This window comes from Amblyraja radiata, chromosome 32 (assembly GCF_010909765.2).
Source record: "Amblyraja radiata isolate CabotCenter1 chromosome 32, sAmbRad1.1.pri, whole genome shotgun sequence".
NCBI lineage: Eukaryota > Metazoa > Chordata > Chondrichthyes > Rajiformes > Rajidae > Amblyraja > Amblyraja radiata.
Genome location: NC_045987.1, coordinates 8,569,292 through 8,596,599, shown reverse-complemented (window position 1 = coordinate 8,596,599; position 27,308 = coordinate 8,569,292). Strand labels below are relative to the sequence as shown.

General features: G+C 38.5%; 1 protein-coding gene and 1 long non-coding RNA gene across 10 annotated transcripts in view; one reads left to right on the top strand and one right to left on the bottom strand.

The window, feature by feature from the left end:
* The window catches only part of sptan1 (spectrin alpha, non-erythrocytic 1), a 77,464-nt gene extending 50,733 nt beyond the window's left edge, over positions 1-26,731 (top strand). For 4 of the 9 annotated variants that reach the window (XM_033049060.1, XM_033049061.1, XM_033049058.1 and 1 more), the window contains 22 exons: positions 130-144; positions 863-994; positions 1,874-2,011; positions 3,824-3,928; positions 4,509-4,717; positions 4,878-4,998; positions 5,899-6,020; positions 7,140-7,272; positions 7,778-7,876; positions 9,264-9,423; positions 10,421-10,497; positions 12,250-12,459; positions 12,919-13,215; positions 14,337-14,449; positions 15,810-15,827; positions 17,266-17,328; positions 22,177-22,231; positions 23,489-23,685; positions 24,864-24,917; positions 25,000-25,146; positions 25,400-25,547; positions 26,416-26,731. In XM_033049060.1, the coding sequence (XP_032904951.1) occupies positions 130-144; positions 863-994; positions 1,874-2,011; positions 3,824-3,928; positions 4,509-4,717; positions 4,878-4,998; positions 5,899-6,020; positions 7,140-7,272; positions 7,778-7,876; positions 9,264-9,423; positions 10,421-10,497; positions 12,250-12,459; positions 12,919-13,215; positions 14,337-14,449; positions 15,810-15,827; positions 17,266-17,328; positions 22,177-22,231; positions 23,489-23,685; positions 24,864-24,917; positions 25,000-25,146; positions 25,400-25,547; positions 26,416-26,541 (2,739 nt within the window). In that variant the 3' untranslated portion in view covers positions 26,542-26,731. The remainder of the gene's footprint in view (positions 1-129; positions 145-862; positions 995-1,873; positions 2,012-3,823; positions 3,929-4,508; positions 4,718-4,877; positions 4,999-5,898; positions 6,021-7,139; positions 7,273-7,777; positions 7,877-9,263; positions 9,424-10,420; positions 10,498-12,249; positions 12,460-12,918; positions 13,216-14,336; positions 14,450-15,809; positions 15,828-17,265; positions 17,329-22,176; positions 22,232-23,488; positions 23,686-24,863; positions 24,918-24,999; positions 25,147-25,399; positions 25,548-26,415) is intronic. The other 5 variants (XM_033049063.1, XM_033049065.1, XM_033049064.1 and 2 more) reach the window with 3 other exon arrangements.
* LOC116990916 lies at positions 24,274-24,868 on the bottom strand. The gene is made up of 2 exons (XR_004416654.1): positions 24,670-24,868; positions 24,274-24,545 (listed from the first exon to the last, which is right to left on the bottom strand). It is a non-coding gene; the product is annotated as an uncharacterized LOC116990916 (long non-coding RNA).
* Positions 26,732-27,308: the final 577 nt, after the last annotated feature.

Sequence of the window (27,308 nt, the reverse complement as noted above, 5' to 3'; positions counted from 1 at the left end):
TTCTGAGATAAATCTTTTGAACTGAAGACCTTTTTGGCCTGTTTGTATTATATGAATGGAAATTGTAATTGAATCTCATATTTTAAATATTCAATATTGATGTAATCTTTTCTCTTAATCTGTTTTTAGCTATCCAAACTGCTGGTAAGTGATTGGTGGGTTTTGTCTAACCCAGGATTATGTCTTGTCTTAATTTAAGTAATATTGAATTTGTTAGATTGTGTTTTATAGACATAACCTTTTCCATTTACTGCTTGCAGTTTTACTGAGTGTCTTGTGATTTTTTTTTTAATTTGATGCATCTGTCGTATTAATGTTGCTTCTGGCAATTATAGTCTTTTGTGTGTCTGTGGTGTAACAGATAATTCTGCTGATTCAACTATCTGGTATTCGGTTTTAAATTAATACTAAATAAATTAACTCAATTGAATGTCCTTGTTGCTGGGAACTGGTGATTGGTGATGTTTAGTGTGTGGTTTGTGTCTGTGTTCACTGTTACAATCCCAATTGTGATTTCCTCTGAGACCTTGTGAAGGGGTTATCTTCTTTCTGAGGTAAAACTAATCTTCGAAAAGAAAACTTGGGTACAACATCGTTAACAACTGATCCAACACAAACTTATTTGGCTGTTGCAAATTATACAAATAATTCAAAATTCTGATATAGCTGAGATGCACTATAAATAGAAAGTGGAAAGACTGGAATTCCAAGGAAATAAATAATTTTGATGTATTTCAGGACAAAGTCATATCACTTTAAAACTACTACAAAATACCTTTGTAGTAGGTGTGACAAAAGGTCTCAGAAGGAATCTTTGAATGCTGACGACCTGTGTAGTGAATGTTGCGTTACTCCCCTACAGAGCAAACACCAGAAGCATCAAGCATTTGAAGCAGAGCTTCATGCCAATGCCGACAGAATCCGTGGGGTCATTGACATGGGGAAATCGCTGATTGACCGAGGGGCTTGTGCTGGTAGTGAAGATGCTGTCCAGGTAATTGCAGAACATAAGTAACTTGGATATCGAAAGACCAGAAATAAATTTGTCTTGTACATTATCACTGGCTGGACAATGAAGATAATTGCTCTTGATATTCTTGGCAATTAAGTATTTAGGGGGTTGGGTCGGTGAAAACAGAATTTCTAATTCTTCTGGGAAAGACGGGCTTGCACTTAACATCCATTCACATCTCAAAACTCTAAGCAACAACAACCTAAAGTAAGGTATCTGGTGTTCTTTTGGTATTTGATGTATTACTTCTGCATCTTGAAGTGGCTGGGTCTACACACTGAGGTATTTTTGATGTGCAGCATCTTTTAGTTGCTTCAATGAAAACGATTAGCAAAGGCGAATCAAAGTAAATACACAATACATTTTATAGGATTCGTTACACTCAATATCTGCCAATATACTTGAAGTAGCTTATTTCAGGTCCTGATTTTAGAACAGTTCAATGTTGTTTTGTTGGATTCCAATTTTGCCAACAGGTAATGCAGTAAAGTATTTGGGCAACTTACCTCAGAGTTTTATGCACTGGGCTAGTAGCATGCACATCTTTTAATGACACAAACATGAAGGACTACCTATATACTACAAGCTGTACTGTTGGGGAACAATGTGTCCCCCAAGAAAATATGAGAAAACGCTCCAATATGCTTGTGCAAATGCTTTACCTTGACTTGGAATAGCAATGATTTTAAGATCATTGTTCATTGTCTGTGTACGAGTGGATAGATGTATAGATGAGATGAGGATACTTAGCGAAGTCTAACTTGCAATATGTACTATCAGCAGATTGTTTATTTATGGGATGGATTTAGCAAGATTAACTGGTGACTGACGAGCTGCTTGAATTATCCTTCTGTCTAATAGGCTCGTTTGGGAACGCTGGGTAACCAATGGGGGGATTTGGTGCAGAAATCAGCAGAAAAAAGTCAGAAGCTGAAAGAGGCCAATAAGCAGCAAAATTTCAACACTGGAATCAAAGACTTTGACTTCTGGCTATCTGAGGTAAGTGGATCCACATAATATTGCCCAGATTTTTAGATTTTGACATTAATTCGATAGTTTCATTTCATTGGCTTTGCTAATGGCTGCAATTGTCTGTATAAAATAAAAAAATATCTTGCAAAGTATAGTGAATCAGAAGATTGCAGTTTTTAGTGAATCAGATGCATGGGTGTTTTTTGGATACAGATGGCTATGGAGGGTAATGTGGCCACATTCGGTCTAGGTGTTTGGTGATGGGAGGGCATGTAAGACATTTCCGGCAAGATTTGATTGGCACAAAAGATTGATATTTAAAAAAAAATCTATTTTGATTAACATCTTTCATCTGATTGTTGTGTTATTGGGAAGTAAGAAAATGTAAGTCCTCAACATCCTTTCCATGTTAGACATCATTATGTCTCGAGAAATAGTCGAATGTATATAGAGCAAATCCAAATCCCTGCCTGGATATTCAGGGCATTAAGTGCAATGGTTGGGATGTGGCAGTTGTATAAAACATTGGTGAGGCTGCCCTTGAGGTATTTAGCATTGGTCAGCCTGCTACAGAAAATATGACATTCGGATGGAAAGATTTACAAGGATGTTGCCGGGATTCAAGGGACTGATGAGTTATAAGGAGAAGTTGGGCGGTCTTGGACTTTATCCCTTAGAGATATCTGAAATCAAGAGGGGTGGAGATAAGGTAACTGCACAGTATTTTTCCCCAATATTGGGGAATCAAGAACTAGAGGGTATAGATTTGAGGTGAGAAGGAAAAGATTTAATAGGAACCTGAGTGGCAATTTTTACCACACAGTGTAGTATGTATATGGAACGAGGTGCCAGAGGAAATAGCTAAGGCAAGTACTATGATAACATTTAAAAGACGTTTGGACAGCTATATGGATAGGAAAAGTTCAGGAAGATATGGATCAAACGGGCAAATTGGATTATTTTAGATGGACATCTTGGTTGGCTTGGACAAGTTGGACTGAAGGGCCTGTTTAAATGCTCTATGACTTAATATTAGCTACCCTTATTTTTGTTGACTTGAATTGCATAAGAGTACAGGCACACTGAAAATCATACCTTTTTGTCCTGTAGGTTGTCATGATTTTTTAAAAATAGTTTTGTTACAGAAACACTGGTTTCTCAATTTGAAATAAGTCACAATCAAATCAAAATGGTTTATTATTAAATGGTGTACACAGCTTGTTGAAGGTCTAGTGCTGTGTTCTGAGTTGAAAGCCATGCTTATGTTGCACTTCTGCCAATGAGAACCTTTGCCCCATTTTCCTTATAGTCTATCCTATTTTAATTTGGACCAGCATACAGGATTATTTATGAGTCCGAGCATCTGCAGCCGACCCACTTGTAATTAAGAAAACCTCAGGCAGACAAAAGGACCAGTGACTATCCCCTTGATGTCATGCCTGGCTGATTCTTTGTCATGTCAATACCTTTTTGTACTTATAGTCTTCTATGTACTTCCATGCATTGTAACATTAATAAGTAATGACAACATAATGTTGCACTTTATTCCTGTATACTTCCTATTAAAAGCTGATAGGAAGACCAGTAATAGAATGTGAATTGAATATCCAGAATTTGTGCTTTCCAGACCCAGCCTGTAAATGTGAAAGGTTCTTAATGGAAAGATTCTAAAAATTTTGAATTTGTGAATGATTGTTTAGCTTTATGCTGCTATTTTGTATGAACCTATTCTATCAACATTTCTGTCGCTAAGATCCTTCCACCTGTCGCTTGAGGTGTTTGGTTATTTCCATTTTTTAAACATGGTACTGAGTCACATTTTGTGTTCTTAATTTACAGGTGGAAGCTCTACTAGCCTCTGAGGACTATGGGAAGGACCTGGCATCTGTAAATAACCTACTGAAGAAACACCAGCTTCTCGAAGCTGACATTAGCGCGCATGAGGTAATGATGTGCTCTATGGAAGTTGGGCTCTAATTGCAAATAAGAACATTAACGTTAAGCAGAGTCACAGGTGTATGAACTGTTAATGGATCATTTGGGCTCATGTACCCCTGAGAATATGCTAGTTAAGCTTTCTGCTCTGGGCTGTGTAATAAAACTTTGCTGGAACAAAGATTTTTGCATGGAGCATGTTTTATGTTATCATGCATAACTTTCAAAGGAAAATTACAAATAATGCTTTATTTGGTTTAGTGATTTGAATAATTGAATTTTACGGTAGACCTATTGACAGCTCCTTAAAAGACCACTCCTTATTCAACTCCCTGCATTTTATTCTATTTGCCCTTTTTCATTTGTATTTACATGAAGCATTTTACAATTCATAATGCTTATTGCTCCAAAAGAATATTTGGTTTGGCCAAAGTCTTTGCTTACACTGGGCAGTTTATCGAAACCCATAGTTTGTTTAAAAATTGCAGTTTTTGTTCTAATGGCTTGCTTACTACTTTACAAAAATGATTCAGTTTGATGATATCATAGACATACTTTTCTAAATAGTTTAATTACTTGATTGTTTTAGGACCGTCTGAAAGACTTGAATCTTCAGGCTGATAGCCTCATGTCCAGTGATGCCTTTGACACCACCCAAGTAAAGGACAAACGCACTGCGGTGAACAGTCGGTTTCAAAAAATAAAAAATATGGCCACAACTCGTCGCGCTAACCTGAATGAATCACATAGACTTCACCAATTCTTCCGTGATTTGGATGACGAGGAATCTTGGTTAAAGTGAGTTGGAAAGGGCTTTTGAATGCTTTAGAAGTGATGATGTTCTGTTAAAATGGTGCTAATCAATTAAATTATGTTGAGCCACTTCAACGTGAAAATCTTACAACTAGTTAGCTGTAAAAGTGATGCAGGATGATGCATTTTCTTTATATTTGGACAGGGAGAAGAAATTGCTTGTGAGTTCTGAAGATTACGGACGGGATCTGACTGGAGTACAGAACTTGAAGAAGAAGCATAAACGCCTGGAAGCAGAGCTGGCTGCACATGACCCAGCAATCCAGGTTTGAATAAAACATTGACCTAGCATTGATGGCCTAAGACAACTTTTCAAGGGACCTGGTTTGTCAATAAATGTATATACTGGTATATCATTGTACCAAATTAACAATTGACAAGTCTTGGATGAATGTCTTTGTAAACTGTGGGTTAATTTGAGTCAAATCATAGAATGGGATTGAAGAGAAAGAGCAATTCATGAATCTCACTCCCCTGTTATTCACCATGAAAATGGCATTTAAGAGGCTTTTAAATGGGTGCATGGATATGCAAGGATACGGATCACGTGCAGGCAGAGTGGATTAGTTTAACTTGGCACGACCTGGATATTACGTGTTATAGGGCTTGTTTCTGTGTTGTACTGTTTTGTGTATCTAGATTGAGTATTTTCCCTTTCCCTTTCCGAAGGTTACTATTGAATCTCTGTCCACAATCCTATTAGCCAATCTATATTGGAAAAATACACAATATAGATACATAAAACTACAACACAGAAACTGGTCCTTCAGTGCATCTTTTAAACACTTATGTCAGAGCTATTGACCTTCTGAAGCAGTTTCTCTTTTATTTGCATTTGCTGGCCAGTCCTGGCACCCCAATAGAGAATTACATGGGTGCTGGATACTTTGACATGGGAATCTGAGCCATGTTTGATTTTTGAACAAAATTAAGGGTGCAGCTGTTGATTTAACCACAGAATTAAACATCCCATTCCTAATATTTCAGTGATACTAAAACTACCCTCTGTATGAAAAGATTGCCTCTCAGATTCCTTTTAAATCTTTACCCTCTCTCCTTAAATCTATACCCTCTAATTCTTGATTTCCCCTACCCTGGGAAACGTCTATTCATTGTTAACATTAATGCTAGTTAGGATACTCATGGTTGTTGTTCTTTTGCAATAGTCTGTACTGGAAACGGGAAATAAGTTGTCGGATGATAATACGATTGGAAAGGATGAAATCCAGCAGAGACTGTCACAGTTTGTGGCACACTGGAAGGAGTTGAAGGAATTTGCAGCTGCACGGTATGTTTGGTTTGTCCATCATGGCTTTCGAGGGCTGTGTTTGTGTTGAGTAATGTTTTTATTAGCTTATTGCAGACATGGTTGGTGTATGGAGGGTGCAAAAAGTCTAAAATGCAGCAAACATATTTGATATCTGTGGAGAGAATGAACAAATTCTTCTTTCAGACCTGGGTCTTAAAGGACCTATTTTATCATACCATTTGTAATCACAGTGACTTATAGCTATCAAGTATTTGAAATGTCATTTCAAATGTCTCCATTGTCAGAGTGAGGCTAAATGCAAATTGGAGGAACAGCATCTCATATTTTGCTTGGGCAGCTTTCAGTTCAGTGGTATGCTAATTGATTTCTCTAACTTCTAAGTAACCCCGGCATTCCCCCTCTCTCCATCCCTCCCTCACCCAAGTCACACCAGTTTCTTGTTTTCATCCAACAAACAGCTAAAAATAGCCTGTATATATAATTGTTACTCTTTTGCATATCTTTCATTCATTGTTCTTTATCTCTCAACATTATTGTCTCTATCTCTCCATTCCCTTTCCCCTGACTAGTCTGAAGAAGGGTCTCAACCCGAAATGTCACCCATTTCTTCTCTCCAGAGATGCTGCCGGCTTTTTATGTCTGTCTTCAGATTAAACCAGCATCTGCAGTTCCTTCCTACACATTTGAAATGCCATCACTTCTCTGCAGCAGAAATTGAAGCATTTAGATAGGATCATGGGAAGAAAAACAAATTAACTAGTTTATACACAAGGAACTAATAAAATATCTTATGATTGAAGATCATTAGTGCTTTATTAAAAAATCGAACCATCAAGACAAATGAGAGATGTGTTGAAACAAAAGCAAAACATATAAACAACTCAATCGCAGGAATATTCAATAAGGAATTTACATTTATGCTCTATTTTTAACTGAGAAAATGTATTGTGCTTTCCCATCGATGGCAGTTATTTTTTATTCTCCCTGTTCCTTTCTCAAAATCTAGTCAGATGTTTCCTAATTTTTCCATGCAGATAAGGATCAATAAAATTTGTGTTTTATGAAAGTGATACTGAGAGCATGGAACTGGTGTATTGTTTTTATAAACACAAATAAGTCAAACTGTTTTTGTTGCAGAGGACAACGTCTGGAAGAATCCTTGGAATACCAGCAGTTTGTGGCAAATGTTGAGGAAGAGGAGGCATGGATCAATGAGAAATTGAACTTGGTGGCAAGCGAGGATTATGGAGATACACTTGCTGCTGTACAGGTCAGTGTCTTGTGATTTGCCATTTTAACCCATTTGTTAATATTTGCATAGCATCTGATGCAAGTTACGGTAAACCTCTATCATATTGTCAGTGATACCAATTTAATTGTTCTGATAAACAAGGCACAATGCTGAATCTGAAATGTTTATTTATCTGTATGGTGCTAACTTTCCCATCTCCTGCACCCAGAGGATCCCTGGCACTTAACACCCATCACCTGTCAAGCTGTAAAAAACAAAGTGGTGGAGGAACTCATCAGGTCAGGCAACATTAGTGGAGGACATTAACAGGCACCGCTTTGGGTCGGGACCCTTCTTCAGACAGAAACGTCATCTGGCCATTCTCTCAATAGATGCTGCCTGACCTGCTGAGTTCCTTCAGCACTTTTGTTCAAGACTCCAGCCTCTGCAGTTTGTTTTCTCTCTACTTTATACTGTCTATTTCCAGTGCTGTATCTAGTTATTGTAGACTTGCTTTTAATTTTATTTCTCTCCGTTCTCCAAGGGATTGTTGAAAAAACATGAAGCATTTGAAACTGATTTCACAGTTCACCGTGATCGAGTGCATGATGTTTGTACAAGTGGCGAGGAGTTGGTAAAGAAGGTAAGAGGTTTTTAAAAATTAATTTGAATATGTTTTCTATTGTTAATGGTTGTTTGGATTTTTGCTTTAATCTTTAACTGCTGATTGGGAAAACCCTCACTTTCTGCGCACTGGCCTATTGATTTTTTTTGGACCGAAACCATCGCTTTCCACCGCCCCAGCCCCGTCTTTACACGCTTGTTACTACAAGATGCTTTAGTTGGGCAAGATATTAACATTGCAGCCTGTCAAGAGCTGACTGACCAGTAGTTCATTGTAAACTGAATGTTTAGTACTGTTCGGGTATCAGTTAGGAATGGGTTTTGTTTGGTTTCTGAGTTTGCTTATTTTGAGCGCCAGATAACAGTAGCAAATAAATGTCCCGATTACACAGTGGATGCAATCTCATTACAAGGACTGAAGTGATTGTTGCCTGAGGGAAGCAAGGAATAGGTGATCGTGATCAATGTGGCTTTGCCATTCTTGTTCACATGCTATGAACACATTTTTAAGAAGAATTAGGACAGTATTATTGTTCTTGGATGGAAGAAATGACTGGATTTATTCTCGCTATCAGCAGTCAAGTGTTCATTGAATTAGCAACCCTTGACTCAGCTATGCAACTCTTCATCATGCTTGAAGGACAATCAACATTTTAGAATGAGCATGTGATTTACTTTGAGTTAGCAGTAAATGTTGCTGTTGAATTGTTCACCAGCATTATGTCAGGGGGAAGAACCTAGCAAGAGTGAGAAAACAAAAGTTTTTAAAAGAAATTAATACTAGTCTTACAGCTAGTGTTTCTTTGATTGTGACTCTATATTTGACATCCTCTACAAATCTGACTTGGGGCCAAAGGACTTGCTAATAATTATCTTTGGTGCCCTCATTTAGAAGTATTAACAACTGGCTGCAATACACGAGCACGCTGTTCCTTTTACTTTCTGTAATCCTTTCAAATGCTTATTTATGCATTTGTCTGAACTATGTAATACCTGTGTAAGGGTCATTGAGATGGTTTCACTTCACCCAGCACATACACGTGCTTAGGGGATGTTAGAGCTCGGCCGTTTTCTCCAGGGTCATTAAAACTTCCACTTGAAACTGTGGAGTGTACCTTTTCTTTAATAAATGCTTTATGCCAGTCAGGAAATGCATGCAGTATAAAGGATTTAATCCCTAATTTTACACCACTTTAAATTAAATAGGCCGTTCTAGACGTTGAATTGATTGTACAAGATATTTCAATGTTTCACATTTATTTCCATACGTACGTAAAAGGCAGAAATGAGATTAATAGGAAACTTTAGCCAATATACGATAGTCACGTTTGTAGTCCCTTTAATGTTAGAGCTTGCAAAGATGCACATAAATAACTTGTACTGAAGCTATTTTCTATCACCTACAGAACAATCATTATGTTGAGAATATAACTGCAAAGTTGAAGGGATTGGAAGCGAAGGTGACAGAGTTGGAGAAAGCAGCTGCCCAGAGGAAAGCGAAGCTGGATGAGAATTCTGCATTCTTGCAGTTTAATTGGAAGGCGGATGTGGTTGAGTCATGGATCGGTAAGTTTGTCGGCTGTTGTGAACTTGCTGGTCATTGAAGGTTAGGTAGCGAAGCTATCAGGTAAATCAAACACATGAATAAAACGAGGTTTCACATGCACCTCCACTAACTTCATCTACCACATCCAGTGTTCCCAAGGTGGCCTCCTTTACTTCAGCTTGTGCTCGATCCTCCTTACTGAATCTCCCAGTTGCTAACCATTGTAACTCCCCTTCCAATTCTGACCTTTTTACTCTGGGCCGCCTCCATTACCAGAGTGAAGCCACATGCAAACTGGATGAACAGCACCTTGGGTAACTTACAGCCAACTGTATGAACATTGAATTCTCCATTTTTAGGTAACTAATCTAAAAGCCCCCCCTCCCCCCAACAACTTCTCCACGCCCCTCCCTGTACACCAACTGGACGCACATTTCTCCCTTCCCCCCTCCACTCATATTTGTTTCTCTGGCTTCACAATCGCACTTCTTCTATCCTTATCTCTCACCTTTTTGTCTTTTCATCTCTTGCTTTTGTCCAACCATCTACCTACCAAAACCTCTCCTTGCCTGTATCTACCCGTCACTTGCCAGGCTTTGTCCTACCTCTCCTCTCTTCCAGCTTTCTCTCCCCAACCACAATTGGCCTGAAGAAGGCTCCTGAACCAAAACATCACCTATCCACATTCTCCAGAGATGCTGCCTGACTCACTGAGTTATTCCAGCACTATGTGTCAGTTTTTTGTAACCCAGCATTTCCTGTCCCTTGCACTAGCTCGAGAGCTGATGTTTCTGCTGATGCTCTGACTAGCGAATAAACCCATGAATTTCCTATCCGATAATACAGTAGAGATAGGGTTTTGTGAACATTTTTAATGAAGATAGAGGGTTTAGGAAGGGCAGCAGAATTCATGACCTTTTTTTGTGGAGTAATTAAAATTGGGGATACTATAGGTGCTTGGTGAAATATATTTCACATGATTTTAGTTACATTTGTTTCTTGTTTCATATTTCATAGGTGAGAAAGAAAACAGTTTGAAGACAGATGATTATGGCCGTGATCTCTCCTCTGTACAAACGTTGCTGACTAAGCAGGTATTTGGCAAGTTACAATGTTTCATTTTGGCCCTTCAAATTTCAGACCATTTTACAGGTTTTTGGTTTAGGGGTATGAGATGGCAGGAGGAGATAAGATATGTTTAGATATAGCAGAGTTTCCTATAGCATTGTGGGAAGATTGACTTCAGGGAAGAACTATTTATATTTGCCTTTATTTATTAATTTGAACCAATATTATCTTGGTCTAAATAAAAACCAAATTATTGCAAACATTTTGGTCAGGTAGCATCTATGGACAGGCGGTCAATGTTTTAAGTAAAAAACATCCTTTGTCTGTCGACATACTGCCTGACCTGCTCAGTGTATAGAATATTTTCTGTTTTTATTTTGGATTTCTAGCATATACAATTTATCACTTTGTTTTGTTTTATACCCTGGTCTTCATAATTCAGCTTTAAGTATTCTACTTCTTCCATATTATACAATTATCTTTGATATATCTACTTTATGTCATGAAAACCCTTTGCAAGGGGTCATCGTGTTTTTATAACTTTTTCAAAGAGGGATTGGATTAATTTTCAATGGTATCTTGCTGACCTAAGGTGAATATGATGCAGTCTTGCATGTCAAATTGTTTAAATAGTCTGAATCTGGAAATGGGACACAAGGGTTCTTCCAAATTTTCTGGCACCAATGTGCAATTGTATCCTTTAAAGCCTTCAATTAGGAGCTCAGTATTGAAGTTGGGATTGTGTTTGGCAAATCATAGCAGGAAGATTGTTGCTTTCATGACTAACACATGCTGTGCTTAATTAGAAAACATGATATTTAGGTTGTAATTCAGTATTAACGAACAAATTTGTAATGTAGTCAAACATTGGCTTTTTGCTCATAATTTCTGTGATCAGTTACAGTAAAGATATTCATGAAAGTTATTTACCAAATACTGGAAAAAATGCATTTAAATTGTAAGTTTAGAATCATCAATTAGTGGCTCCCAAGCCATGGATACAACATGTGCACTACTGCATGGCAGTAAATATGACAAAGCATATGTATATCATGTTAAATGTTTTTAATTTTTTAATTTCTATGCCGCTTCTTGCAATTTAGAATTATCCTAAATGACTTTGCTGCTCATGTACTCTTAATGAAATGTAGAAGTCATGGTGGTCAATTTGTATATGATATTGTACCATAAATGACTAGGATTTAATACCAATTAAGTTGACATTTTGACAAATATCTTATTGGAAAACTTGTTGCTCTTTCAATTATGAATTGGGACATGTCTCATCTGAAAAGTAGGGCCTCTAACAATACTGAAATAAAGTATCAGCTGAGATTTTGTTTTCTGTTTTTGAGCATGAGATAGAATCCCCTACTCTTCATGCTCAGACACATGACTACTATCCGCTGATTATGTGCTCATTCCAATTCTAATAATTTCATGTTTTAGTTTGGAGTCTCCCATCCATTTTAACACTAGATGCAACACTATTCTCTGACTTGTTGCCAGTTGAATTGGCCGCTAATAAGTGGAAAAGACTGGCCAATAAAAAGGTCTGTACCATTTCAACAGTTTGGTGATCTTCAGTTCTCTTATTCCTTTGTATGATCTCCCCTTCCACAGCACCTCAAGCAACCACAATCCAAACAAGAAAAGAAAAATTAAGCTAGGTTCTTTCATTTATTTGTTTCTCTATAGCGGTCGATGATCAGTTGGTGAATCATTACTTCTACCTTAAATTCAAAAGACAAAAGGTAATATTTTGTTGTCCTCCGCAGGAAACATTTGATGCTGGACTGCAAGCTTTCCAACAGGAGGGGATTACTAACATTACAGCTCTGAAGGATCAGTTACTGGCAGCTAAACACATTCAGTCCAAAGCCATTGAAGCACGTCATGCTTCATTAATGAAAAGATGGAATCAGCTGTTGGCCAATTCAGGTGAAAGAAAGAAGAAACTACTTGAAACCCAGGAACATTTCAGAAAAGTAAATTATTTTTAAATTCTTGTCTCCATGTATAACATTTATGAAGGGCTTTAGTAGAGCAAATGGGAATGGATCTGTTTGCCCTAGCTGAAGGACTTAAAAAGTAACGGGTATAGATTTACAGTAATTAATGGAAAGTGAGAGACGTGATGAGGAAACAGTTCATCACGAGAGAATGGTGGAGGTGGAAAACTACTGGATGGGTGGTTGTAGCAGAATCGCCTGCAACTTTTTAAGTGCCTAGATATGTATTTGAAGAACTGTTACTCAGAGCTACAGACAGAGCAGTGCTGGAAGGAAAAGAGATTGGGTTGGATAACTCTCTTTCAACTGGCACAGACACACTATCCTTGTGCCATAAGCTTCCAGTGATTTTAAGTATGCTTTTGTATGGTTTAAAATTGGAGCAATTTATACATGTAACCTCAAAGGCTTGTTTACTGACTATCTTTTCCACAGCTTGAAGATCTCTTCTTGACCTTTGCTAAGAAAGCTTCAGCCTTTAACAGTTGGTTTGAGAATGCCGAGGAGGACCTCACAGATCCTGTGCGATGCAACTCACTGGAGGAGATAAAGGCCCTGCGTGAGGCTCACGAGGCTTTCCGCTCGTCTTTGAGCTCAGCCCAGACCGATTTTAACCAGCTGGCTGAGCTTGATCATCAGATCAAGAGTTACCGGATGTTTTCTAATCCCTACACCTGGTTCACTATGGAAGCCCTGGAGGAGACTTGGAGAAACTTGCAGAAAATCATAAAAGTATGTGTACATTTTCTTTAAATGTAAAGGGTGGGGGGTGAAATAAGATCAAGAATTAGCAGATGTGTCGGCCATTTGGAATTTTAACCCACATTACAATTCAATAATAACAGCAGATTTTTTCTACCCTGTTTCTTTCCCTAAAAAAACAAACAAATAAAATTATGTGTTTCGAATGTACTTACTGACTTGGGGAATTGCGGTGCACCAACAGTTCTGGAGATCAATAACCAACCTTTTATGAGAGTAAGCCCTAGTTCTAGATCCCTCACATATCCTTGCCACATGTATCCAAATGGGATTATATTTTTTTTAAATCCTCTTTCAATAAATTACTTGTCAATCTGGAAAGCTATGGATCTTTCCAAGTGGCATTCGCAACATTTTATGAGATGGCAAACTCAAAACTATTGGGGTACTACAAATGTCCCTCATGCAAACATTGCAACTATCACCAACTTGGGTAAGGGAGTGAGTTTAATGCATCCAGGTTAAACTAATCATACAAAGCTAGCTGAGGAAATAAACTGTGCCGAGGATGCAAATGCTCTTTAGTGATAAAGGATGAGTAATTGTGGCCGAGGTGTGGCTGAACAAGACAGCCTTACAGTAGGACAACCAATATGCTGAGCTTATCTTTTGTGAACTTTCCAAGTAGATTACCTCAATGTTGTTATAGCCCATTGGTGCACCCGGGTTGGGAGCACTGGTACAGGTTACTGTAAAGGTAAACCATTGCCGTGATATAATGCTATCCCACAAACCTGTGTAGAATTATTTTTCATAAATGAAATTTTAAATCCTGTTGCTAGTTTCAGTAGTAATGCATTATTTTCCTCCAAACAGACCCACCTCATCTGAGCCTTTGCTGGCCTTCTAATCTGTTCTTATTCCTTCCAGAGTGTTGCTATTTATCAAAGTAATTTTCTGCAGGTGATAATATCCATTCTTCTCTTTTTACTGGATGGGAGAATTAGAGTCGTTTTTTTCGCCTGCTTTACTCTCAGTGTAGTATTCTTCAGAGCTGTTGATCATCTTGGTTTTTTTATAAGTTTAATGAATAATAATTCATTTTGTCCTTGCTCTGTCACACTAAGTGAATTTTACTGGTCACTTAACAGGAACGAGAGATGGAATTGCAGAAGGAACAGAGACGCCAAGAAGAGAATGATAAATTACGTCAGGAGTTTGCCCAACATGCAAATACATTCCACCAGTGGCTGCAGGAAACAAGGTGAGGTGTCCCTCTAGTCACTTCTCACTGTTCTGCAATGTTAAAATTTGAACAGACAAAATTTTTGTAATGTTGGGGATTATTTCATATATAAAACACGTGACCTAGCTGTGCGAAAAGGGCCCATTTATAATATGTTGGTATCTAGAACAACATATCATTACTTTCACATTAGAGCTGGATATTATCAATTAGAAAATGGGAATTTGGTACTCTCTCCTTCCAAAATGCTGTTATGGCTACAAATTATACAAAAATGTTAAAACAACTAAATAGATTTGGGTAATTATATTGAGGTAAGATGTTCTAATAAAGATCACCCACTATGAACTGCATGCTGCAGGGCTTTGCGAAGATGAACCTCTCTTACTGTGTGGCTTTTAGCCCTTCGCAGTGGATAAAGGACAGCAGGACACAAGTGGAATCTGATCCATCTTTGTATAAGACCATAAAGCAGTTGTCACTGACCAGAAGAAACCCTGGCTGAATTTCTCACAGTTACACTTGATGAAGCCAATATAATTGGTGGAATCTGGTTCATCTTAATTCAGAAGGGCGGCACCATGGTGCAGCCGGTAGAGCGGCTGCCTCGCAGCACCAAAGACCCAGGTTCATTCCTGACCTTGGATGCTGTCAGTGTGGAATTTGCATTCTCCCTGTGACCATGTGTTTCCTCTGGGTGCTCTGGTTTTCACCCTCATTCCAAAGATGTGCTGGTTTGTTGGTTGTAAATTGCTCCCAGTGTGCAGGGAGTGGACGAGAAGCGGGATAATATAGAACTAGTGTGCTGGGGTAAGGGTTGGTCATCATGGACTCAATGGGCTGAAGGCCCTGTTTCCATGCTGCACGACAAAAAAAAAAAGTAAACTGGCTGGTTTTCCGACATAAATGCATTAATCATGTGATTTAATTAATCTGGTGTAAATTGTAATTATTAAACTTTTTTCTTTAAAATATTGCTGAAGAAATAATTGCTACATTTCCTTGGTTATGAAGAATCAGAAGTTTCATGCAGAATACCATGCAGTCTTTGGATCTTTATGGCTGTGCTCGCTCCACATGGGGCTGTCTGCTAGAAACCCTCCACTTTGTCTCAGCTTTTTAAGCATTTCTTTAATTCTATCGTAAATGCCGTGGTCAACCCTTTGAAATGTCTTCCCGCCTCTGTAATATTGAGCACGTCAAATGTTTCTATGATGTTGTGTAACTCTGCCGTTGCTTTAAATGGTGTTAACTAATGTTTATTACATGATGATGAATTTGCAATTTAATGTTGATTAATGAATTTTGTTGTTCTCTCCTTGTAAAATCCTGGAATTTCTGCTTCTTCTGCTGCCTGATGTTTGGATGCTGTCTACAGGACATACCTACTGGATGGGTTAATATTGCTTTTTGTTTTGTACTTTGCTGTGATATTGTCTGCCTCTTGCCTGTTGCTTTCTTTTGACTTGTGGTGGGAGAAGGTGATGAGAATGTTAACAAACTGACAATCAAGGCCAAAACCTATTGATGTAAATCATTTTATTCAATCAGTAGAAAAAAAGTCAGATCTGAAAATGGAGATTTGCACCTGGGTCTTTCCCACCATTTACAGTTCTTGTTAATAATAGAATTGAAGGAAGGGGCGTTTTCTCGTTGAGACAATGATTTCCACCCATAATTAAAAATAAAATGAAACAGTTTTTCAACGATATTGATCCAAAATTAATATTCTGTGGATTCCATAACTTTTATATTTAAAAAAACAAAAAAATACTACAGCAAGTCTGAAAGAGAAACTAAGTCAATTTTTCAGGTTAATCTTTCATTAGCATTGTTATTTATCAGAATTATTGACTCTTTTATTGTGTTTTGCATATATATGAGTCAATTACTGTCAGTCTTGGGCATTAATTGACAGACATAATGAAATATCAGTAGCGTCCCAGTTTGTAAAGTTCTGTTAAAAGTGTAAAGATTGGAATCTGATGCCTACTGAAGATAGTGTGTTTGAGGTTGAGGATTAGCTAACATTCCCTGGACATCGGGAGTCATGCTGACCCTTTTGAAACTGCACGTGTCATGTTTAGAGTGAAATCCCAGAATTTGCTGTTCAATGGGTGATTTACATTTTGAGTGAGGGGTCAACATGGCTTTTTTAAAGGTGCAGCAGATTTAAACATTGTTTCTGTAGAGAGAAGCAGGAAATTGTGTAGATCAGTGAATAATTTGTTTCAACCTTTTGGCATAAGTCAAAAAATACGACTACTGCAGATTCTTAGTAATTTCATAATTTTGAGAGGGCATGTGAAATTTTTTCATCTTAAAATTTTAATGTAATGAAAAGACTGAACTATCTATTAAAGTGGAGGGGAGGGGGGGCTTCCTAAATGCTCTGGTCAAAATATGAGTTTTGTGGAGACTTTTAAAGATAGAAAAGATTAGTAGGAGAGATGCAAATGTGAGTGGGTTTTACATTTTCAGACTGGAGTGTGTTGGTTGCATCAGTTGGATAAATCAAATACAGAAGCAGTTTGTTAGCAAGGATTTTTAAATCACTGAATTGTGAGCAGAGCCAGAATGATGAATGAAAGTTGCCCCTACATAAGACAGGTTTGGGTAACTGCAAAAATGCTGCTTTTCGTAAACACGATAGTTAAAGCAGTTGAACTATGTAGCCCTACTATCCTTGTTTGAGATTACAATTCTAAATCTGAAACCCTCTGACTTTTCACATGAGCATGGAGGAAATTGTATTTCGACATGACTTTCCGTTCTGAACTCATTTTTATATTTGTGTTCTTTCTTTTCCAATCTTGTCGTCTTTTTCCTATTAGCATAGCGTACCGTCGTGTCATTCATGTCTATCAGTATGAAGTTGGGGATGATCTGACTGGAAGGTTTTTCTTTCTTCCTCATTTTTGTGTTGTTTGTAACGCACTTGCTTACTTGCCATCTGAATGGCTTTTTCCTCCGGTACTAATGTCACTGCTATAAGCTCACAGCTTTTGTTCATTTTCCAAAGGACAGGGCTTTTTGGGTAAATATTTGTGTGGCTTTATGATGCTGCTGCTGGCATCCTGATTGGATCTGACATTGCGTGGAGTAACTGTGATAGTGGATCCCAGTTACCTTTTGCCTGAGGCATAAATGACCGTGGGATCTGTGTCATGGAGATTTAATGTGGACATCTTTTTGTTTGTAAAACTTCTTGTCTGAAACTGACATCCTGGACGCCCGCAAATAGTCAGCACAATCTTGTTGACACATTATTTTGGGTGCAATGTATTCAGAAACCCTTTTTAATGTTCATTTAGTGGCAGTTATGTCACCATTGCTTCCAAATTCTAGTTATTCTTGAAGGTGGTGTTTTTTTTTTGATAAACGTGCAGATCTAAACTGCAGTCAGGAGCGTGAAGCCTGTCTGATTAGTTTTCAGATCGTACCACCCATGAAGTGGTACCTTGCATGCCGCCGTTCCAAGTGCCAAGCTACTTTCTGCTACCATATCTGAGGTTACATAGTGCAGCCCAATTGAACTTGGAATCTTGCTGTTTATAGATTTTAAATTGTTCAAATAATAATTTGGGGGAATGCTTGCAAACCCAAGCCCAAATGGCATGTGTGTAGCCATCTTGTCTTGCACATGGCCCATGAGACTTAATTTGATTCAAGGTTTTTTTCATCCTAGATTGTTTATACATTGGTTAGACCCGAGGGCCAATTTTGAAACAGATAATTAAAACATTAAGGTGGCTCCTCTATTTATGCAATCAAGTTAATTCCCTGAGCTCCCAAATTGTTTTATCCAGTTGCTCTGAATGCATGACTATGAGTGTCTGCATCTCCACTCACAGATAATCCTCATTGGATAACTTATCGCAGCGACTCTAGCTCACTTTTAGCTTGACCGTTTCAAGGGTTGTGATCTTATACTTTGATAACTGGGTGATTCCTTTGCTTGCATAGGACATAAGAGATGGAACTTGTGGATCTTGACTGCATAATGAAAGAATCAAAGTTTTGAAGGATGGCTTCCATTGTGGGTGGATGTCACGGTAGTGACATTATGCTTTTGGATTCATTGATGGCTCTTAAATAACATTTTTTTTACTACCATTGTCCTTAGTTTTGTTGGAACTGATTGCATGCTGTTTTGTACAGCTCATTTAAGAGGGAATATTAATTTAAATAAATTTATTCACCTGGAATGGAGATTCTCTTGTGATATCATCAATGTACATATACAGTGCCTTCCATAATGTTTGGGACAAAGACCCACCATTTATTTATTTGCCTCTGTACTCCACAATTTGTGATTTGTAATAGAAAAAAAATCACATGTGGTTAAAGTGCACATTTATTATATAGGCTATTTTTATACATTTTGGTTTCACCATGTAGAAATTACAGCAGTGTTTATGAAAGTAATCATGTTTAGTATTTTGTTGCATATCCTTTGCATGCAATGACTTTGAAGTCTGCGATTCATGGACATCACCAGTTGCTGAGTGTCTTCTCTGGTGATGCTCTGCCAGGCCTATATTGCAGCCATCTTTAGCTTATGCTTGTTTTGGGGGCAAATCCCCTTCAGTTTTCTCTTCAGCATACAAAAGGCATGCTCAATTGGGTTCAGATTGGGTGATTGACTTGGCCACTCAAGAATTGCCATCACTCTGATATAAGTTAATCTTCGTCTCATTTGGCCACAAGACCTTTTTCCAGTACTGTGGTTGTTCTTTTAAGAACTTCTTGGCAAACTGTAACCTGGCCATCCTATTTTTGCGGCTAACCAGTGGTTTGCATCTTGCAATGTAGCCTCTCTATTTCTGTTCATGAAGTCTTCTTCAGACAGTGGTCATTGACAAATCCACTCCTTAAGAGTGTTTCTGATCTGTCGGACAGGTGTTTGGGGATTTTTCTTTATTATAGAGAGAATTCTTCTGTCATCAGCTGTGGAGGTCTTCCTTGACCTGCCAATCCCTTTGCGATTAGTAAGCTCACCAGTGCTCTCTTTCTTCTTAATGATGTCCCAAACAGTTGATTTTGGTAAGCCTAAGGTTTGGCTGATTCTTGTTTCTCAGTCTCATAATGGCTTCTTTGTCTTTCACTGGCACAACTTTGGTCCTCATGTTGATAAACAGCAATAAAGGTTTCCATAGGTGATGGAAAGACGGAAGGAAAGCCTAGGTGCTGATAGCTCTCTTATACCTGTATTGATGAAGCAAACACACCTGAGCAATTACAAACACCTGTGAAGCCATATGTCCCAAACATTATGGTGCCCTGAAATGGGGGGACAATATATAATATATAAACACAGCTGTAATTTCTACATGGTGAAACCAAAAAGTAATAAAATCTGACAATGTGCACTTTAAACACATGTGATTTTTTTTCTATCACAAATCTCAAATTGTGGAGTACAGAGGCAAATAAATAAATGATGGGTCTTTGTCCCAAACATTATGGAGGGTATTGTAGCTAAAGCAGCATGTACACTTGAAACCGAACTGCTACATGGAATCAGATTTTTTTAAACAACATACACAAGGGTTTTGTTTTAGCCAAACTTAATTTTCCATTGGTTTATATGGGCTTTACTTCCAGGAAGGAACATTTCATCTGGAACTTAATTAAATTTGTTAAATAAACAAATGGTGAAGCTGGTTTAGAGTCGCAGCCGTAAAAGTCTATTTGCCTACTTCAAAATTAATTCATTAATTCACATATCTAGATGCCACACTTACTGACATGCAATTTTTTAATGATTATTTGCACTTTATTTTCTGCCGCACCTTCTGTGATTTGGAACAATAATCTTCTCGGCTTCTACCTTTGTTCTGCATGGTCCAGTTATTAGGAATTTATGACCAAGGCCTTGTGTCATAAAAGGCTTTATGCCCTTTTATTACTGATTGCCTGAGATAACTGGGAACTACAAAATGTAGAAGGGCTTCTATCCTAACACTTCCTTTAAAAAAGCTTGTCTGTAATATTCTTTATAACTGGATCATTCCAATAATATTGGTATATCTCAGTTGATTCTACCATTGATCATCAGGAATGAATATAAAATTTACTTTATTAGTTTGGAGAAAGAACATTGAGTTGCAAACGTTACATTGGTGCAGATTGAAGAGTATGACTTCGAACAAAGTCCTTCTCTTTCTTTCGCCCTCATCATTCCATCTACCTGTAGATTTGCCCTTTACCGCAACTATCTCTTCCTGGGTCTTAGGATTTAGCTCTACTCGAGCACCTTTGGTGGTGCAGCCACCTCAGCTCCAGGGACACAAGTTTGATCCTTATCTCCTATCTGCGTGGAGTTCGCACGTTTTCTGTGTCAATGTAATGGTTCTTGTTGGATGCTCTAGTTTCCACTTTCATCCCAGGACATGCTAGTAGTTTATAATAGGCTACTGTAAAATACCCCCTAGTTGTGGGTAAATGGCTTAAAAATCAAAAGGATTTTGATTTTCCCTGTAGCCGTCTGTCATGTTCTGGGTATGAGAGAATAAGTTGCACAGCTGCAGAGGAAAATAGGAAGCGGGGATGCATCTGATGAGATTGCTCTGCTGGTAGTTGGTGCTGACATGGTAAGCTGGATGGCCTTGCATGTTTTAATAAATATGTTAATGAATTTAGGTTCTCCAACTTTCATTTCTAAAAGCCTGAGTATTGTTGGAAAACTTGGCTTACCCCGACTGACATGTAACCTTTGTAGAACAGGAGCAGATTTATATTAGAAACTAAATGGCAGCCAAGTCTTTGTAGTCAACTTTGCTACAGCACATGCTGCACATTAAAACAGAGAATGGAGAAAATCAGATTAATGAAGGGAACAGATCATTTACATGCAGAGAAGCAGAGCACTTCCTGTCAGATTACAGAATTGTGAATCAAGTTGAGTTTTCTAGCGTTGCCTTTACAAATAAAAGCATTTTTTTAAACTGTAGGTTTGCAGCCTTATGAGTGACAGTTGTGAATATTGAATATGACCACCTTTTCTTGATTTTTGGAAAGAGACAATGCCAGAGTAACTCAGCGGGTCAGGCAGCATTCCTGGAGAACATGGATAGGCGACTTTTTGAGTTGGGACCCTTCATCAGACCGATAGTCTGAAAAAGGATCCAGACCCAAAACATCCACCTATACATGTTCTCCAGGGATGCTGCCTGACCCGCTGAGTTCAGCATTTTGTCTCATCCCATGATAAGGCAGCATCTGTAGTTCCATGTTTCTACTTTCTTTGATAATTAGGTTAGTTATTTTGAATAAATGTAATCTTTTTCAAAGTAGAAGAGGCCACTAACCTTGTTAAATGTACTTTTTAAATCATGAAAGTTCAATTAACTTGTGCCTTATATTAGAGAGTTTACACTGTTAATTTTCAAGAGAATTAGATTTAGCTCTTAGGGCTAAGAGAATTGAGGGATATGGGGAAAAGGCTAGAACGGGGTACTGATTTTGGATGATCATATTGAATGGCAGTGCTGGCTCGAAGGGCCGAATGGCCTACTCCTGCACCTATTTTCTATGTTTCTAGAGCTTGTGTAGTTGTTTTAAAATAATTAATTTTAACTGAGAAACCAATCAGTGACCTGCCTTTTAGTTCTAGAATTGAAATTGCTATTTATCCATTCTGAGCATGACATTTCCTAGAATTTATTTTTAAAGGTGAATTATCTTAATAATGGCACGCCTTCATTAGATCATTTTATAATTGTGTTCAACCTGCACATCAGGTCTTGCATGGTGGAGGAATCGGGAACACTGGAGTCACAGCTGGAGGCAACCAAGGTATGGCAAGTTTCATTCTCTAAATATTGAATTATATAGATAAGGGAGGGATACTGAATACTCAGAACTAAAAGGAGATGTTTTGAAAGATTTATGAATCAGTACTACAAGGAGAAAGACTTTTGGATTTGGAAATTACTATTTGTCTTAGTAATGAGGTCAAATTGGGAAATATTTTGTTTGCATGGAATCATTATAACATGGAATGTTTTTCAAGTTATTAAATGAATTGAATAACAATCTTGAGAGTTAAGGTGAGTGGAAATTAGGTCAAACTGCTGTCTCTTTTGTCCTTGTTTCAGCGGTTTTTCAAAAAATCTCGAATCATTTGAGAGATCATTTTCTTTACCTGTTACTATTCGTTTTACTTTTTACCCCAATCCCAAAAAGGAACCCATCGAATCTGTCCGATTTCACACTTAAAATCGGTTTGATTGTTATTTTCTATTAAAATGGTGCCTTTCAGAAATTGTTAAGCAATTTCTCATTGAGTTGTTTTGTCAACAATTGGTTACTCGTCAGAAGCTTTTCTCCTTCCTTGCACCCATTATAATAAAATAAATGGGTAAACTTGGTAGGGCACGAAATTTCGTTCAGACTTTGGTCTGAATGACAATAAAGGAAACCCCTGTAACCACTGCAAAAAGTTGTGAACAGTGCCCAGTCCATCATTGGCTCTGACCTCCCCACCATCAAAGGGATTTATCAGAGTTGCTGCCTCAAAAAGGCAGCCGGCATAGTCAGAGACCCACACACTCATTTCACCCCTGCCATCGAGAAGAAGGAACTAACGTCCAGGTTCAGGAACAGCTTCTTCCCTACAGCCATCAGGCTATTAAACATTACAACCTCAAATAAGCTCTGAACTACAATAGACTTATTATTATTACACTGCTATTGTTTGTTTTTTGAGTATGTTGTGTGTGTATATATTTGCATGTGTATATAATATATCTAATATATATAGAAAATATACACACATACACACACGGGGATGTGTGTATATATGCACTCAACTTTTTTTCCCTCTCGTTTATCATATTGTTTACAGTGTACTATGTTTACATATTCTGTTGTGCTGCAACAAGTAAGAATTTAATTGTTCTATCTGGGGCACATGACAATAAAACACTCTTGACTTATACATTCTTGGTGTTATTTGCATTTGGAATGTCATTAATAATATGGTTGCACATTTACCTTAGTGGTACCAAGAAACTGTAATGACTTCCTTGCCTATAATGTCTTCATTCACAGAGAAAGCATCAGGAGATTCGAGCAATGAGAAGTCAATTGAAAAAGATTGAGGACCTAGGAGCAGCAATGGAGGAAGCATTGATCTTAGATAATAAGTACACGGAACACAGCACTGTGGGGTTGGCACAGCAATGGGACCAACTGGATCAACTGGGCATGAGAATGCAACATAACCTGGAACAACAAATACAGGCCAGGTAAGCAATTACAGTTTAAACTGTAGGTACACAAAATTGCTGGGGAAACTCAGCGGGTGCAGCAGCATCTATGGAGCGAAGGAAATAGGCGACGTTTCGGGCCGAAACCCTTCAGACGGATGGGGGGTGGGGGGGGGGAAAGAAAGAAGGAAAAGGGGAGGAGGAGGAGGAGCCCGAGGGCGGGCGGATGGGAGGGTGGGAGGAACCCGTCTGGGGACCTTGCGTCCTTATGGCATTAACATTGAATTCTCCCAATTTGGCTAGCCCTTGCTGTCTCCTCCCCTTCCTTAACCCTCTAGCTGTCTCCTCCCACCCTCCCATCCGCCCGCCCTCGGGCTCCTCCTCCTCCTCCCCTTTTCCTTCTTTCTTTCCCCCCCCCCCCCCCACCCCCCATCAGTCTGAAGAAGGGTTTCGGCCCGAAACGTCGCCTATTTCCTTCGCTCCATAGATGCTGCTGCACCCGCTGAGTTTCCCCAGCAATTTTGTGTACCTTCGATATTCCAGCATCTGCAGTTCCCTTTTGAACACAGTTTAAACTGTGATGGTCTTAAGTGGGTGGAGGAGGGCTGCAGGGAAGATTTTTCCCCCCCACTACTTTTAGGTTGAGGAAGCTGGGTTGTTCTCCCATGGAACAAAAGATTTGATAGATTCTGGTTTGGGAAAGGAGGCAAAGAAAAGCAGTTTCCATTACCTCGTTATACAAAGCCACATGTAGGGTTTTGAGCAGGAGATACGGGGTGGGGCTGAAGAATCTGAAAGCATTTAACGTCTCTGAATGCTAAGACTTTGATTTTAAAGGGAAATGAACAAGAGAAGTAAACTTAAAAGGTGCAAAACAGGTGAAATAGTTTGTTTCAGTGCTGTGTGTTATGATTGTGTTTATAGTTTGTTTGGTTGTTTGTCTTTTTGCACAAAAGTCCGCGAGCATCGCCACTTTTCATTTCACTGCACATCTCGTATGTGTATGTGACAAATAAACTTGACTTGACAAGTTTTGATATGAAACTTGGCTAAGAACATGGCATTAGAAACCAAGCAGTTGGCTCCCTGGAAGTGTATCTTGAAGTAGGAATACAGAAAAACACATCACCATTCCTTGACCATTTTCAATTTGCACTCAGCTGGTGTGGAAGTTGTATATATTTCAGAAAATTTAGATTGATTTTTATATTTTATAGGAACACTACCGGTGTGACAGAGGAAGCTCTTAAAGAATTCAGCATGATGTTCAAGTAAGTGTGGGTTTATTTTGCCCAATTTTGTTTTGGAAATTGTCACCGTGCTGACATGTTAACATTTTAATTTTTCTCCCAGGCATTTTGACAAGGACAAATCTGGACGACTGAATCATCAGGAATTTAAATCATGCTTACGCTCCCTGGGTTATGATTTGCCGATGGTAGAGGAAGGAGAACCAGACTCTGAGTTTGAAGCTATATTGAATGCTGTTGATCCCAACCGGTGAGACTAATACATTTTGGTTTCATCACAGTGGGGGTGAAATAAAAGGGGGAAGGAGACATATGTATATGTACTTCAGAAGGGAGTGGGGAGCTTGCAAAGTAAACCACTTAAAATTTGTTATTGTAGTATACTATGTGATAATACAGTGACAGTTTCTCTAACTATTTTCAATGCCAGTAAAACTAGATTTATTTTTTAAAATATTCATATTTTACTCCTTGCATTGATGATTACTTTGTGTTATTTGCAGAGATGGATACGTTTCACTACAGGAATACATGGCCTTTATGATCAGCAGAGAAACAGAGAACGTTAAGTCTAGTGAAGAAATTGAGAGTGCTTTCCGTGCCCTCAGCTCAGAAGGAAAACAATTTGTCACACGTGAAGAATTGTATCAGGTACTGCAGCACGTATACAAGATGTTTGTGATCAATAATAGACCCGTACAGCAGACATTTCTACCCACATCCGCTAATACTTTACGTAATGGACCCATATCCCTTTGTACTTTTTAAATACCTGTCCAAACATCTTATAAATTTTGTAATTTTATCTGCCGCCTCCGCCACCTCTTATCGTAACTTGTTCCAGAGAGCCACAAACCTCTGAAAACCTACACCTCAGACACATTATGTTCTCTAGGTTTAGATTCCACTGTGCTGGGCAATGCACTGTCCTATCTATGCCTCCCATCATTTTATGAACATCCATTAGGTCACACATCTAATCTCGTATTACTACAGCTTTCCATTCCAGGTAATATTTTGGTAAATTACTTTTGCACTCTCTATTGCTAACACATCTTTCCTGTAAATTGGCAATCAAAACTAAGTGCAGTCTACAGCTGATTTGGACAATTGCAATATGACATCCCAACTCATGCGCAATGCCTTGGCCTACGAAGCCCGGCTTGTCTCTCCTGCCCTTTTTGGAAAAAGTGGAGAACTCCAGTCTTCTGGTGCCTCTCAAATGGCAAATGAAGCAAAAATCTATCAGAACCCCAACACTGTCTATCTAAAACAAAACAATTAGATAATTAGAGCATGGAAATTGTAATTCTAAAAGGAACCAGTTGTTAGTGATTGATGCCATAATGTCACGTTGATTCTACTACTGAACTTTGCTGTACTCAACCAGATCAGATTGTTTTAATATTGAATCCAGACTATTTGTAGAAGCTCATTGTTCACGGACTCTAGTAAAAATCTATGATAAACATATTACAATTTTGTCTAGATTGACTCGATGATTCTTCTTTCTTTCTAGAACCTGTCCAGGGAGCAGGCCGATTATTGCCTCTCGCACATGAAGCCGTATACAGATAGCAAAGGCAGAGAGATTCCTTCGGCCTTCGACTATGTGGAATTCACACGATCGCTGTTTGTGAACTAAGCTTCCAAAATCTAGGCTTACCTGCTACCAGTTATTCTGCATGACCCTGCCTAACTTCCATGCACCTATAAACTGTGCAGCAAGACTACAATTAATCGGTTTGCTTGTGCTTTGCCTGAAAACTTTTTTTTACTCTGTACTCTTTACTGTAGTGTGCTGAAAACATTAAACACTTACGGATTCAAACTGAGAAATGGTGATATTATTCAATGACTGGGGTAACACTTTGCATTGGAGTTCCTTCCTTAGTCAAGCCTTTCATTTTCAGATTTTCACAATAATACAATTGAATATACATTGCCACCCATCAACTTGCAGCTGCCCAGAGGTGAGATGGTGGTGGGTGGGGGAGAAATAATGTGGTGGTATGCTGCAAGAGGAAAATAGTAGCTAGCAAGAGCAAGGGAAATGAGTTAATGCACAAGACACTTCTTATAAAATATAATATTTTTTGGGGTTCATTTGCAATAAGTTTTGACATACAGCATGGAAACTGGCCCTTTGGCCCACCGAATCAGCCCTGATCCGCGACACACTAACACTATTCTACACACACTAGGGACAATCCGCAATTTTACCATGCCAGTGTGGGACGAGACTGGACTTCTCGGAGAAAACCCACACAGGTCAAGGAAAGAAAGCACAAAATCCGTACAGACAGCACCCGTAATCAGGATCGAACCCGGGTCTCTGGCGCTATAAGGCAGCAACTCTACCGCTGCGCCATCATACCGCCTACTTTGGATACTTGTACTAATGCTTAGTTT